A 13,722-nucleotide genomic window follows, 5' to 3' on the forward strand; every position below is an offset into this window, starting at 1 on the left:
GATTTCAGTCAGCAAGTGCAGAAAGGGAGAGTGTGCCATTGATGGGTGTGAGAGGGTTTTCAGTCAGCAAGTCTGGCAAGAGGGAGTGTGCCACTGATGGGTATGAAGGGGATTCCAGTCAGCAAGTGCAGCAAGGGGGAGTGTGCCACTGATGGGTGTGAAGGGGATTCCAGTCAGCAAGTGTGGCAAGAGGGAGTGTGCCACTGACGGGTATGTAGGGGATTCCAGTCAGCAAGTGTGGCAAGGGGGAGTGTGCCACTGATGGGTGTGAAGGGGATTTCAGTCAGCAAGTGTGGCAAGAGGGAGTGTGCCACTGATGGTTAGGAAGGGGATTTCAGTCAGCAAGTGTGGCAAGGGGGAGTGTGCCACTGATGGTTAGGAAGGGGATTTCAGTCAGCAAGTGCAGAAAGGGAGAGTGTGCCACTGATGGGTGTGAGAGGGTTTTCAGTCAGCAAGTGTGGCAAGGGGGAGTGTGCCACTGATGGGTATGAAGGGGATTCCAGTCAGCAAGTGCAGCAAGGGGGAGTGTGCCACTGATGGGTGTGAAGGGGATTCCAGTCAGCAAGTGTGGCAAGAGGGAGTGTGCCACTGATGGGTGTGAAGGGGATTTCAGTCAGTAAGTGTGGCAAGAGGGAGTGTGCCACTGATGGGTATGAAGGGGATTCCAGTCAGCAAGTGTGGCAAGGGGGAGTGTGCCACTGATGGGTAAGAAGGGGATTTCAGTCAGCAAGTGCAGAAAGGGAGAGCGTGCCACTGATGGGTGTGAGAGGGTTTTCAGTCAGCAAGTCTGGCAAAAGGGAGTGTGCCACTGATGGGTATGAAGGGGATTCCAGTCAGCAAGTGTGGCAAGAGGGAGTGTGCCACTGATGGGTATGAAGGGGATCCAGTCAGCAGGTGTGGCAAGGGGGAGTGTGCCACTGATGGGTAAGAAGGGGATTTCAGTCAGCAAGTGTGGCAAGGGGGAGTGTGCCACTGATGGGAGTGGGAGGGTTTTCAGTCAGCAAGTGCAGAAAGAGGGAGTGTGCCACTGATGGGTGTGAAGGGGATTTCAGTCAGCAAGTGTAGCAAGGGGGAGTGTCCCACTGATGGGTATGAAGGGGATTTCAGTCCACAAGTGTGGCAAGGGAGAGTTTGCCACTGATGGGTGTGAAGGGGATTTCAGTCAGCAAGTGCAGCAAGGGGGAGTGTGTCACTGATGGGTGTGAGAGGGTTTTCAGTCAGCAAGGGGGAGTGTGCCACTGATGGGTGTGAAGGGGATTTTAGTCAGCAAGTGTAGCAAGGGGGAGTGTGTCACTGATGGGTGTGAGAGGGTTTTCAGTCAGCAAGTGTAGCAAGGGGGAGTGTGCCACTGATGGGTGTGAAGGGGATTTCAGTCAGCAAGTGTAGCAAGGGGGAGTGTGCCACTGATGGGTGTGAAGGGGATTTCAGTCAGCAAGTGCAGCAAGGGGGAGTGTGCCACTGATGGGTGTGAAGTGGATTTCAGTCAGCAAGTGTAGCAAAGGGGAGTGCGCCACTGATGGGTGTGAAGGGGATTTCAGTCAGCAAGTGCAGCAACGGGGAGTGTGTCACTGATGGGTGTGAAGGGGATTTCAGTCAGCAAGTGCAGCAAGGGGGAGTGTGTCACTGATGGGTGTGAGAGGGTTTTCAGTCAGCAAGTGCAGCAAGGAGGAGTGTGTCACTGATGGGTGTGAGAGGGTTTTCAGTCAGCAAGTGCAGCAAGGAGGAGTGTGCCACTGATGGGTGTGAAGGGGATTTCAGTCAGCAAGTGTAGAAAGGGGGAGTGTGCCACTGATGGGTGTGAAGGGGATTTCAGTCAGCAAGTGCAGCAAGTGGGAGTGTGTCACTGATGGGTGCGAGGGGGATTTCAATCAGCAAGTGCAGCAAGGGGGAGTGTGCCACTGATGGGAGTGAGAGGGTTTTCAGTCAGCAAGTGCAGCAAGGGGGAGTGTGCCACTGATGGGTACAAGGGGGTTTTCAGTCAGCAAGTGTGGCAAGGGGGAGTGTGCCACTGATGGGTGCAATAGGGTTTTCAGTCAGCAAGTGTAGCAAGGGGAGTGTGTCACTGATGGGTGCGAGGGGGATTTCAGTCAGCAAGTGCAGCAAGGGGGAGTGCGCCACTGATGGGTGCGAGGGGGATTTCAGTCAGCAAGTGCAGCAAGGGGGAGTGTGCCACTGATGGGAGTGAGAGGGTTTTCAGTCATCAAGTGCAGCAAGGGGGAGTGTGCCACTGATGGGAGTGAGAGGGTTTTCAGTCAGCGAGTGCAGCAAGAGGGAGTGTGCCACTGATGGGTACAAGGGGGTTTTCAGTCAGCAAGTGTGGCAAGGGGGGAGTGTGCCACTGATGGGTAAGAAGGGGATTTCAGTCATGCAAGTGTGGCAAGGCGGAATGTGCCACTGATGGGTATGAAGGGGGTTTCAGTCAGCAAGTGCAGCAAGGGGGAGTGTGCCACTGATGGGTGTGAACGGGATTTCCGTGAGCAAGTGCAGCAAGGGGTAGCGTGCCGCTGATGGGTGTGAACGGGATTTCCGTGAGCAAGTGCAGCAAGGGGGAGTGTGCCGCTGATGGGTGTGAACGGGATTTCCGTGAGCAAGTGCAGCAAGGGGTAGTGTGCCACTGATGGGTGTGAGAGGGATTTCAGTCAGCGAGTGCAGCAAGAGGGAGTGTGCCACTGATGTGTACAAGGGGGTTTTCAGTCAGCAAGTGTGGCAAGGGGGGAGTGTGCCACTGATGGGTAAGAAGGGGATTTCAGTCATGCAAGTGTGGCAAGGGGGAATGTGCCACTGATGGGTATGAAGGGGGTTTTGAGTCAGCAAGTGCAGCAAGGGGGAGTGTGCCACTGATGGGTGTGAACGGGATTTCCGTGAGCAAGTGCAGCAAGGGGTAGTGTGCCGCTGATGGGTGTGAACGGGATTTCCGTGAGCAAGTGCAGCAAGGGGGAGTGTGCCGCTGATGGGTGTGAACGGGATTTCCGTGAGCAAGTGCAGCAAGGGGTAGTGTGCCACTGATGGGTGTGAGGGGGATTTCCGTCAGCAAGTGCAGCAAGGGGGAGTGTGCCACTGATGGGTGCAAGGGGGGTTTCAGTCAGCAAGTGCAGCACGGGGGAGTGTGTCACTGATGGGTGCGAGAGGGATTTCAGTGAGCAAGTGCAACACGGGGGAGTGTGTCACTGATGGGTGCGAGAGGGATTTCAGTCAGCAAGTGCAGCACGGGGGAGTGTGTCACTGATGGGTGCGAGAGGGATTTCAGTGAGCAAGTGCAACACGGGGGAGTGTGTCACTGATGGGTGTGAGGGGGATTTCCGTCATCAAGTGCAGCAAGGGGGAGTGTGTCACTGATCGGTGCGAGGGGGATTTCAGTCAGCAAGTGTGGCAAGGGGGAGTGTGCCACTGATGGGTGTGAGAGGGTTTTCAGTCAGCAAGTGGGGCCTATGAACAGAGGTTTCAACAGAGGCTTCTGGGACTGGATTCGAGAATGAAAAATTGACGCATTAACCACACAAGCACTACAGCAACTTCCCGGAATCAATCACCAGAGAGAAGCCGGCATTGTACACAAACGATGAGCACCTTCAGCCTCAACAGTATCAAAGTGAAATTTGTGTTTATTCCACCTTTGTATTTTCCGGCCTGTAAGATGCCATTAGGAAGGATGGAAGACTTTGCTCAGAAATAAACTGGTTGCACATATAAAGATGGCCACTTTAAGTATAAAGATACCAATTATATTTACTCTTGAGAAAAAGCATCCAACTTCCCAGCAGATAATACATCACCGTTACAAAATGACAGCAGCAGAGCTGCTGCAACACTGATACAACTTTAGAAACTAAAAGAACCTTAAACCTAAACAAGTTCCAGGGGTTCTATAATGCAAAGCCCAAAAGGGAGCTTGTCGAAAAGCCTTGGTTGTGCAAGCAAGGCTCCTACGTTCCCCTTTACCAATAAACCTCCCGCTGCCGATGGCCATTATGGCCAGTCAGAGGCCTGTGCCAAGGGGATGGTGGTGGCAACACCCTATTAGAAGATAGCCAGGTCAGGAGACGTGAAAAGGATCCAGGACCATTGTGTAGCCAGTGACCTTGGGTAATGTATGGCCTTAGATTCATAGAAAAGTTGCAACGAGCACTAGTGAAAAGGCAGCCAGAAACGGCTGCAAGGACTACACCAAAAAAATCTAAAACTAGCATCACACAGAGTAGAATACATTCAAAGGGGCCATCCTGATGTACAACAGGGACGGGCAAAACGTGCAAGGCTACTGTGTGAACAAAGGTCAAGTATCTACGGAGGATTCAAGTAATTCTGACCACGATCCCATACCAGAGGGGGCAATAAAACACTTGCACCCGTCATCTCTCACATGTAGAGCTTTACCACAACCTAAATGCAGACTGGTGTGGAGAGTGGGGGGCCTGTATTTTGGACCGACATGTTTGTCTGCAAAATCGAGCAATTAAAAGACAGACTTCCATTTTCTTTTGTGCTTGGAATCTTTTTCTCCTCCAGGATCTGGGATTTCTTAATCCATCCGCATGTCCTGGTCGATGGAATGGAATACTGTTAAACTTCCACCTTTTAAAGCACACGAAACGGGTTCGTAATTAAATCATGCATAGGAGTCACCAGACTTGCAGGGACTAAAAATCTTGGCACGGAAGCTGTTAAGCATATGTACTCTTGACTGGAGTCCCCCAAATCACACTTTACAAAGGGTGCTCGCTGCAGTGAGCCCTTAAACTCTAGAACGCCTTTGTTCAAGAAGGCGGCAACACCAACATATCAAACTGTAGTAAGATCACTAGAGTCTGCATGGACACCTGCATCAGACATCCAGAGAGCAACTGGTTCAAGGATGAAAAACGTGTAACAAAGGCGCTGTTTGGGATCGTCTCCTCTTGAGCATTAAGCAAGAGATTTGGTCAACCCTGGTTTTGGGAGACGGATCTTGAGAACCGATCTGCCTAAAACTATGCCGATTGGGAACACAAACACTGAGAATCTTAACTAAAAAGGTAAATGTTGAAAGTAAGTCACATAAAATAGGAATACCTCTGCCCATCTCGCCATTCGACTGAGAACATGCCACCACATCAGAGTCGCCTGCATTAAAGCCCCCCTCTTTTAAGGAGGTGTTGCTTTTTCTGTCATTAGGGCTGTCGCATACAACCCGCCCTCATTTGGTCTGCTTCTTCCTGGTCCAGAGTTGTTAACAAATAGGTTGTTGGCTTTAGAGCCTTAACACATGACTGAAGATTCAATCTGTTCTCCCTCGTCTTTGACGCCTTTATTGAATAATTGATTAGTTTACACATTGCCAGCATATCTCATAAACCAGACGTATGTGGTTTGGCTCAATTTCCATATACCCAATTCTCACCGACGTCCAGGTTTCCAGTGATTTCCAGTGTGTGCAGATGCTTCACCAACTCTCAGGTGGTTTTATGACTGCTCATTTTTCAAGTGTTTTTGGATCCTTTATAAATCTGTCACAATGGCGGAGGGAACAGACAACTACCAACACCAGAATAAGCTTCAAGGTTTAATAAAAGAAAAGTAAAAGCATAAGACTATTATTGCATGGAAATTGGTCTAGGGCGGAGGTAACAAAGGTTCTTGGGAAACTTTCAACTCGAAGGACAGCAAACAAATAAGCATCCAGAAAGTTCCAAACATGAAGTTTGTTTCAGTCAATTCTAGGGGTCACAATTCCTCTTGGGATTTGGGGCTGCCTTCCTGCCTTTGACTGGGTCTCTCCTCTTAGTTACTTATTCCCCTCTTCCAGGCCCAAGGGCTCTCTTCTGTTCCTCTTTTCCTCAGGGATATGGTTCCCCGCTCACTCACTCTTCACTGTAGCCCACCACGCTTCTGGATTCCAAGGGCTTTCCTCCACTGCTCTTTTCCTCACAGATAAGCTGCCCTGCTCCTCCTCCCACACCAGGGATATAGCACCCTGCTCACTCATTCTTGACTGGAGCACACCCCTCTTCTGTGGTCAAAGTTACCACCTCTCCTTTAATTTGCATCAGGGGTCCTTCTTCTGGTCTCAAAGGGCTCTCCTCCCACTCCCTAGAGCCCACCACTCTCTCAGTTTCAAGGTGCCCCCCCCACACTGGCGCAGACACCCCATTTGGGTTTCAGGAAGGGGGCTCTTCTCCCCCTCACTGGATGGTGCGCGCACACACACACACCCCTACCTACCTTCTGGGTTTCAGTAGGGCTCCTCTCCCACTCACTGGAGCAGACCCCACTTTTGTGGTTCAGGGCAGGGGGTGGAAGGGCTGATCATCTCCCACTCACTGGAGCACACCCACCTCTTCCGGGGTTCATGGAGCTCTTTTAACCCTCACTGGAACATACCCTTCTTCTGGGGTTGAGAGGCTGAAAGGTATCCCCCCTGCTCTTGTGTATTCCTGCTTCCTCAGCAAACTCCTCTCCTCAGCTCCAGCCAAAAGACATGGTTTCTTAGCCTCAAATACAAACCCTTACCGTTCTTCCATTGGCAGAGGCAAACCTTTGAATTAATTATTTAATTGGTTTCTATTTCAAGCCAGATGAAGAAAGTCTTCAAAAGGCTTTCCATCATGTTGAATTTCTTTTAGTTTGCTCCCAAGTCCAGGAGCTGCTGTTTGTCTGCTGCTCTTCTGCCTCGCTTCATGGTTGTCCCTATGCAGCAGAGGTGGAGGCGAGCCAGGGCGAGCGAGCGAGGCACTGCTGAAAGACTGGAGGGAAGAGTATGCCGGTGAAGTGCTTTGGGAGTCCTTCACGGGTCCTCCAGGAGCAAACTCAGGTCAAAGACCAAGTAGGAGAGTGGAGTCAGGGAACAGACGGAAGAAGTACTGTGCAGCCGATGGAGCAACGGCAGTGAACCAGCAGACCTGGAGAGAAGACCTGCAGCCCCAGGACATCCCCGTGACTTACCAAGATCCCAGACAAGGCATCAGGGGGTACGGGAGACCTGGAGGGGACATGAGCGTAGAAGAGAGGCTGGTTCACGAAGCTCTCGCTCACCTCAGTATTGGGATGCCTGCTACTGGGTATAACAAGAGAAGTGTCTGGGACCCAAAAGCAAAAATTGAGAACATTAAAGGAAATATTCCTCGTCACAGTGGGAAAGAGAAAACCACTGACCACCAGAGAAGGGTCGGGGACTCTAAAGCAGGAACTGAGAGCATTAGAGGAAGTCTTCCTGGTCAAGGAAAGAGAAAACAACTGACTACCAGACAAGGTGTGAAAATATACTTAAGTGTCCTATAGGTATGCATATTGGCCTAAGCACATTCGCATCACGCTACAAACCCACTGCTACAATAATTGTGGCCATGTTGCCATTTTGTTTTTATTCGCCATCTTCGATGCAATGTTCAGCTCAGTTCCTTGCTCATTTCGCCTTTCGCACTCTGAACACGGTAGAAGACCGCGGCAGAAGACTGTGGCATAAACTTTCCGACAGCTACGAGACAGGAATGCACATTCTGCTAATCGTGTTGTTTGTCTTACACTGTAGAACCTTTACGTCATTGCAGAAGCACAGCTAATCTATAAGTTAGGTGCGTGCCGGTCTCGACCACGTTTCTCCATTGAGCCATTAATTGTAATAATGGGCAGCTGCAACGTGCTCCTCTGGTGAAATCCCCGTTTTCTAAGCTTTAGAGCGGACTGACCTCAGGCTTCAAGAGCAACATAAGTAAACTCTACAGCAAATGTTACCTTGTACCAGGGAACACGATATGCCCCCCACGCACGGCATTGCCCCGCTCCCAGACAGTAAATTGTCATTAGGAGGACATGGAAGAATGCACAAACATTGTCTCAGTATTCTCACCTACTTGGAAAGGTCATGAACCCTACCGACTCTGTTACATGAGAGGGCTGGACAAGTGTATCGTATGCTATTCCTGTAATGTATATATGCAACTTTTGACACAAAAGGACCAAGAAAAGGGTCTCAAGCCTGAGTGTACCCTTACGTATTCACACAATAGAAGACTCAGGTTGATCGATTCTGTAGGGATATTTTCACAAAATGTTTAATTTTTTATTTTTAGTTTGCCCTCTAGAGAGGTACTTGGAATTACTTTAAAAAGACTGTTTCATAGATGAAAAAATGATTTTATTCGGTTTCTCTATCCACAGGGTATAAAAATGAGGTACAGATAGATATATTTCTATTGTGTACTGATATTGCTTGTTTTTTTTTTAAAAAAGGATAGTGTTTCAAATCTCCCGTGTTTCTCTTCTGTTCTGATCTTTCTCATAATTTTCCTTAATTTTCAGAATCCAGTTTGGAAGTTTTTAGATGATTCCCATCTTTTTGTGGGGAGTCATGAATCAGGAGGCCCGGATGAGTTTTGAGTTCATTATCTACTCGTCTGAGACTCTTCCTGATATTTGAAGCCTACCGGTTTCAGTGGCACAGGGGCCACATTCATCAGGGCTGGAAAGACACTTAAAGGTTAATGTGTCAATGTCTATGTAGCTGGTTGGATAGTGCTGGGGGATCACACCTAGTTAGAGGGGTCCCCACGAGTATCCGTGTGGTTGGAAAAAATGAATTTTGTACTTCCCAAAGACGCATGAAAAATTTGTCATGCTCTGGAATCTTCTCCGCTTTAAAACTTTCAGGTCGGGGAGGGACGGTTCACTGAGGATGATGCCGGTCCGTGTGCGGTTATTTTCGTGTACAGCCAAAAATATTTTTGATCGATCTGGTTTTCCTAGCACGATTACTTTAGATGACTTACTTGCGCAACCATGCTGCAACCTTGTCGCATGTCCTGGACTTTCTGTCTGGGACCCAACGTGCCGCCGTGCGGTGGCACCCACTGCGACAAGGTTGCCTTAAATTGTTTGATGTGTTGTTTCTTTTATGGACTCCCACAGCTACAGTATTCATCGAGTTTCTTCTAGCATTCTCATAGTATTGTTTCCATTTCCATTAATTTGTTTCTTTGGATTCAGCTTCATTACAATATGTAATATCACCACATGTAGCCAGACAATTGTTTAGTTTGCTGATTATCGTACACATGTACCCGTGAACAGCATTATTTCACAGCCACGCGCCCCACCTGGACGCGAGGCGGTCACGTGTTATTAAAGTATCGTTGCCCCGGCAACAACTGTACGCGGCAGTCGGAGACTTCACTCGCCAGCACACGGAGGATCTCTGACTATCTGTGAGATACACGGTACGTCTTTTGCCTACCAGTGTCCTTTTCTATTTTCCATGCACAATCTCCCATTGATTATGGTTTTATCCTGCATTTTAGCCGCAGGGGTGACGGCATCTGTCCGCCCAGAATCGCATTGGGCGCCCATTACGAACGCCTTAATGGCTTCCATGACCATTTCATCCCTGCATGACTTTTGCACTAAGTCTGCCACAATACACAGGTAATGGATCCCCCTTTATACACTTCTTTTTGCTTTTGCTTTTCATGACGAACTGCAAATAGTTCACTCATACTTTTCATTTATGTGCTTCTCCCATTCTTTCCGGCATATCACCCATTGAAACCTCAACCGAATGGTATGTTTTTCACTTTGATGACATCTATGCGTTTTTTCTTGTTTTATTCCTGATGTGTCTTTTCTTAACAATTATGATGATACTGGATTGTGGATTTAATTAACTTGCACTATAACAGACTAGCCCTGATGAAGGAAATTGCTTTCCGAAATGCATTGGCACATCGAGTCTGATTCATTAACGAGCTGTGGCAACTGCTTCCTCACTAAGAATGTATTAGCAATTGCTCTACTTTGAGACTGTTTCTTTGATAAACCATTATTTTTGAAAACTTCAAAAGACTCATTTGAACGAGTACATCACCTTGGATACATGATCTAATTGATCTAAACCTGTAATAACTCCTCACCCAGGTTGGGTCTAATGGAGAGCGGCTGTGTGACTTGGTATTGTTACTCGGTCTCTAGCTTCACTTGTATTTCGAGTCAGGGTGTCTCCAGACTCATCACAGTCAGCTCCTTTGGAACAAGATGTACCATTGCAACTATATGACCATCTCGCAACTATATGACCATTCAGCAGAGCACATCCAGCCTAACAAACTATTAGACAGCTTTACAACAGACCACTTCCCAATTCTTTCACTTATAAAAAATTGTTTTCCTTTCCAGTTGAAATAACTAACAAAGCAAGCTTCAACTAAAGCAAGAAAAAATTACAAAAACTCTAGATAAGTTAATCACAACCCTCCTGGGGAGCTTTTCATGAAGCAATACTAAAAGGGAATCAGGTACTAAGGACCTTACTATGAAGCAATATTAAGGACCCTGAAGATACAAGATAAAAATCAGACATTAATGACCTTACTATGAAGTAATACTAAGGACCCTGAACACACAAGATAAAACAAGGACCCTTTGTGTGGAAACACCACCAAGGGAAACAATAAGAAGAAGCAATTATTGTACCAAGAACACATTCAAAACCCAACGTGAACAATCAATAAATACTAATTTTTACTCACTTTGTGTCTCTGCTCGTGATGCCAAAATATCTCATCAACAGAAATCTGCAAGCGCAACTTAAAAGGTAATATACCTTTTTCCATGTAGCTCTCGGTATCAAGCTAACCAGGCTACAAGCAGGCGCTAAACAGCTCCCAGCTCCTGGCAATTTCGAACCGTGCCAGGTTTGGGCCAACCAGATTTGCCAGAACTTTTCCCTTCCATTTCCACCTCTTGATGTTCTTCTTCACCAACCTCCTGAGACCGTCCCATCTCCATCATCTAATGTTCTATTCCACCAACCTTCACCTACTACCTCTCTGGCCACCAGCCTCCTCTAATAACTCTCCATTTGTCTCGCACCCTCCTCCCCCTCCCCCCAATCAACTGATCCAGCTAAACTAATGCATTGACTGGGAGCCAGAGCTTATGTAGTGTGGTAACCAGTCCCCTTCGGCTGGACTCCAGGTGAGAATCTGCACCTGTAGCCCCCCACCTAATTAATGGTGTCCCATAATTGGTTTCTTCCTTTAAATTCACCTTGAAAAATGATGCAGAGAAGGGTGCCGGGCCAAGCCTTTATCAGTCACGACCACCATCTTTGTTTTTACTTTATCTGTTTGGGCCATTTGAAGGCTGTGCAAGAGTGGGTCGTGGTAGGGAAGGGGGGGTCACCTCTCTGGTATCACCAGCATATGTGTATGGCATCAGAGAGTTGGCTTCTGTGAACTCTATGGATACAGGGTCTCTGCAACAAATCCGCAGGCCTGACATCCTCATGACAACCAAGCTAGCTGGTAAAACCTTGTTTGGTGAAGAGGTGCAAGGTTTTTGGGCCAGGCAAGAGGTTGTGCTTGGAAATCAGCCACCTGGTCCCTTGGTTTGGTGCACAAGGTTGACACATGGCACTGGGAAATGAAAACACTTGTGTATAGGCGCGTTACAAATACCATATCATATCATATCATATCATACCGGAACATCACAAACCCATGTTCTAACATGGGGTTTGCAGGGCTCCCCCCCCCTAAGCTGGGCAGTGGGACAAAGAGTCACTCAAGCACAGACCCATTGTAGCTAACCTCTGTGTGCACATAGAACAGGGACAATACAAGTGGGCATAAGAACAGCAGTGAATATCACCATTACTAAGGCTCCCTCTGCTGGGGCACAACCCTCAATGCCCCTCTCCCCTCTCCACCTCTTTCATGAAGATGCCTTGCACCGATTCTTTAGAAGAGTACAGACACACCCGTTCCTGTTTGACTTTAGCGTGGACACGTAAAGGCAGATTCTGACGCCTCATCAATATCCAGTACCTGGCCCAACTAATAAACCAATCATCCAAAGACTTATACAGTCAATTCTGTCTATGCCAATACTTCTGTACAACAATTGAGGCCCACCTGTTACTTGGCATGGTGCAGACTTGTTCACCCCGGCAGGTGCCCAGGTATTCCTCACCCGTGTACACTTCAATGGTTCTTGCCTGGCTTTCAAGCCCCAGTGAGAGGATCTCTTCGCCAGAGTGAGGGTCGCACTGTATGTAGAGGCAGCAAGAACGGTCATCTTCAGCGGCAGAACTTCTCTCCAGCAGGACCAAGTCATCACTTGAGAAATAGGAACAAACAAATAGGAGGCATTAAATCACAAATCCAAAGACAGATGGGACAAGGCAATTTCCCACTTCATGCAAGACGAGTGGTTAAGTGCAGCCACCCTATCCCCTTCCCAGGGTGCCACAATCTGGTTTTCTAGAGACCCCCCTAAGCTCCTCCCTTTTGCCTCTACCGTCCGCAAACAGTCCACACTCCTTCCCCAACACCCTCTCGCTATCCACCTCAGTACCCACCAAATAAATAGAAAAAGTACACCGTCCCTTTCCTCATTAATATGGGCGATGGCTATCTTTATGGGAGATTGGGTTTGCACAGATGGAGATCTGGAGTGCAAATAGCTCTCACCCCCTTGTTGGAGTTGAACCGGGCCAGTAACAGCCCTGATCCGTTGCCGAAGCTCAGGTTGATGCGCCATTAACAGCCCGGTACGCTCTTCGAGGCGGGCGATTGTTACATTCATATCAAAGAAAAAATATCCAATGATAGTAAAATAACCAGTAACATTTCAACCTCAAACCCCCACAAGCAGTAAAAGTAGTAACACATTATAATTGATAATTATTAAAATTAAGAATAAAAAGGCCATGGGGAAAACGTTAGATGATTAGAATCGAGATGAAAAGAAACAAACCGAAAGGCAGAAGGGATTTAGGTTAGTAGAGATGCAAGGATCATTGTTAGTGAAACAAATAAATGTTGATAGGAAAAGGGAGGACTAAAACCCACCCATGAAGCCCTGCAACGCTTAGTGAGGGATGTTTCTGCACATTGCTTGCAGGCTCCCAGAATTAATCAGTGAGTGGTTTCGTGATGGATTGGAGATGTGCTCAAGTGGGCCTGAAAGTGGGGAGGCTTCTTTGGCAGGCACGTCCCTCCCAGTAAAGCAGGAGGACAATATGGGTGTGCCAAGGCTAGTGACGAAGCATCAGGACCAAACGGTGTCATTCTACAAGATGAATACAGGAAAAATAAAAGTGAGCGAGAGAAGGCGAAATGTTGACCCTTCAAGACCGAACCTGGCCACCGGAGGGAGGTGGATTTGGGTTGTTTGCCCGTAACGGAAATGTTTGCGACCCAAAAGACGTAGCCAACATGACCGTTATAACCCAAAGTAAATGCCTCCCCAAGCATACCCTAAAAATAGACTCCCCCCCGCCCCCTTATTTACCTTTTGGCGGCACACCTCATTGTGTGCCACCGACTCCCTGGAACACCTGCGTTGCAGGGTCTTTTTCCCCCCCCTTACTTTATTCTCCTATGCAGGGAACACTCCCGCAACCCCAGAATCAGAAAATGCCAAACATGGGGACACCCCGCAATCCCCGTTTGTCATGTTTGGTATTTTCGGATTTGTACAGACCTTTTTCAGTCTTTTGTACCATTCGTACAAATGGATGCGGCCTTTTGGGGTATTTCCAGGGAAAACACCGAATGATTGATGCAGCGAGTCTGTGCGAATGGCTGCAGAAAATTAAATCCGTAATAGTATGAGAATAGACACTGTAAACCCCATCTAAGTTGTATTCAGTAGCACAGGTGAAAATGCCTTCCATTTAATCACACAGACAGACACCATCAGGGGGTTTCTACAAATTAAGGTGATGTAGATACACGTTCCCCGTTTAACTAT

The 13,722-nt window shown here is 48.0% G+C and overlaps 1 protein-coding gene across 1 annotated transcript in view; it reads right to left on the reverse strand.

The window, feature by feature from the left end:
• Nucleotides 1-13,722, reverse strand: part of C8H10orf88 (chromosome 8 C10orf88 homolog) — a 117,375-nt gene that overhangs the window by 61,664 nt on the left and 41,989 nt on the right. Inside the window, exon 2 of the mRNA XM_069612013.1 lies at nt 11,880-12,083. Within this exon, the coding sequence (XP_069468114.1) occupies nt 11,880-12,083 (204 nt within the window). The remainder of the gene's footprint in view (nt 1-11,879; nt 12,084-13,722) is intronic.

This window comes from Ambystoma mexicanum, chromosome 8 (genome assembly GCF_040938575.1).
Source record: "Ambystoma mexicanum isolate Mex_15411 chromosome 8, UKY_AmexF1_1, whole genome shotgun sequence".
In the NCBI taxonomy this organism is placed as follows: Eukaryota; Metazoa; Chordata; class Amphibia; order Caudata; family Ambystomatidae; genus Ambystoma; species Ambystoma mexicanum.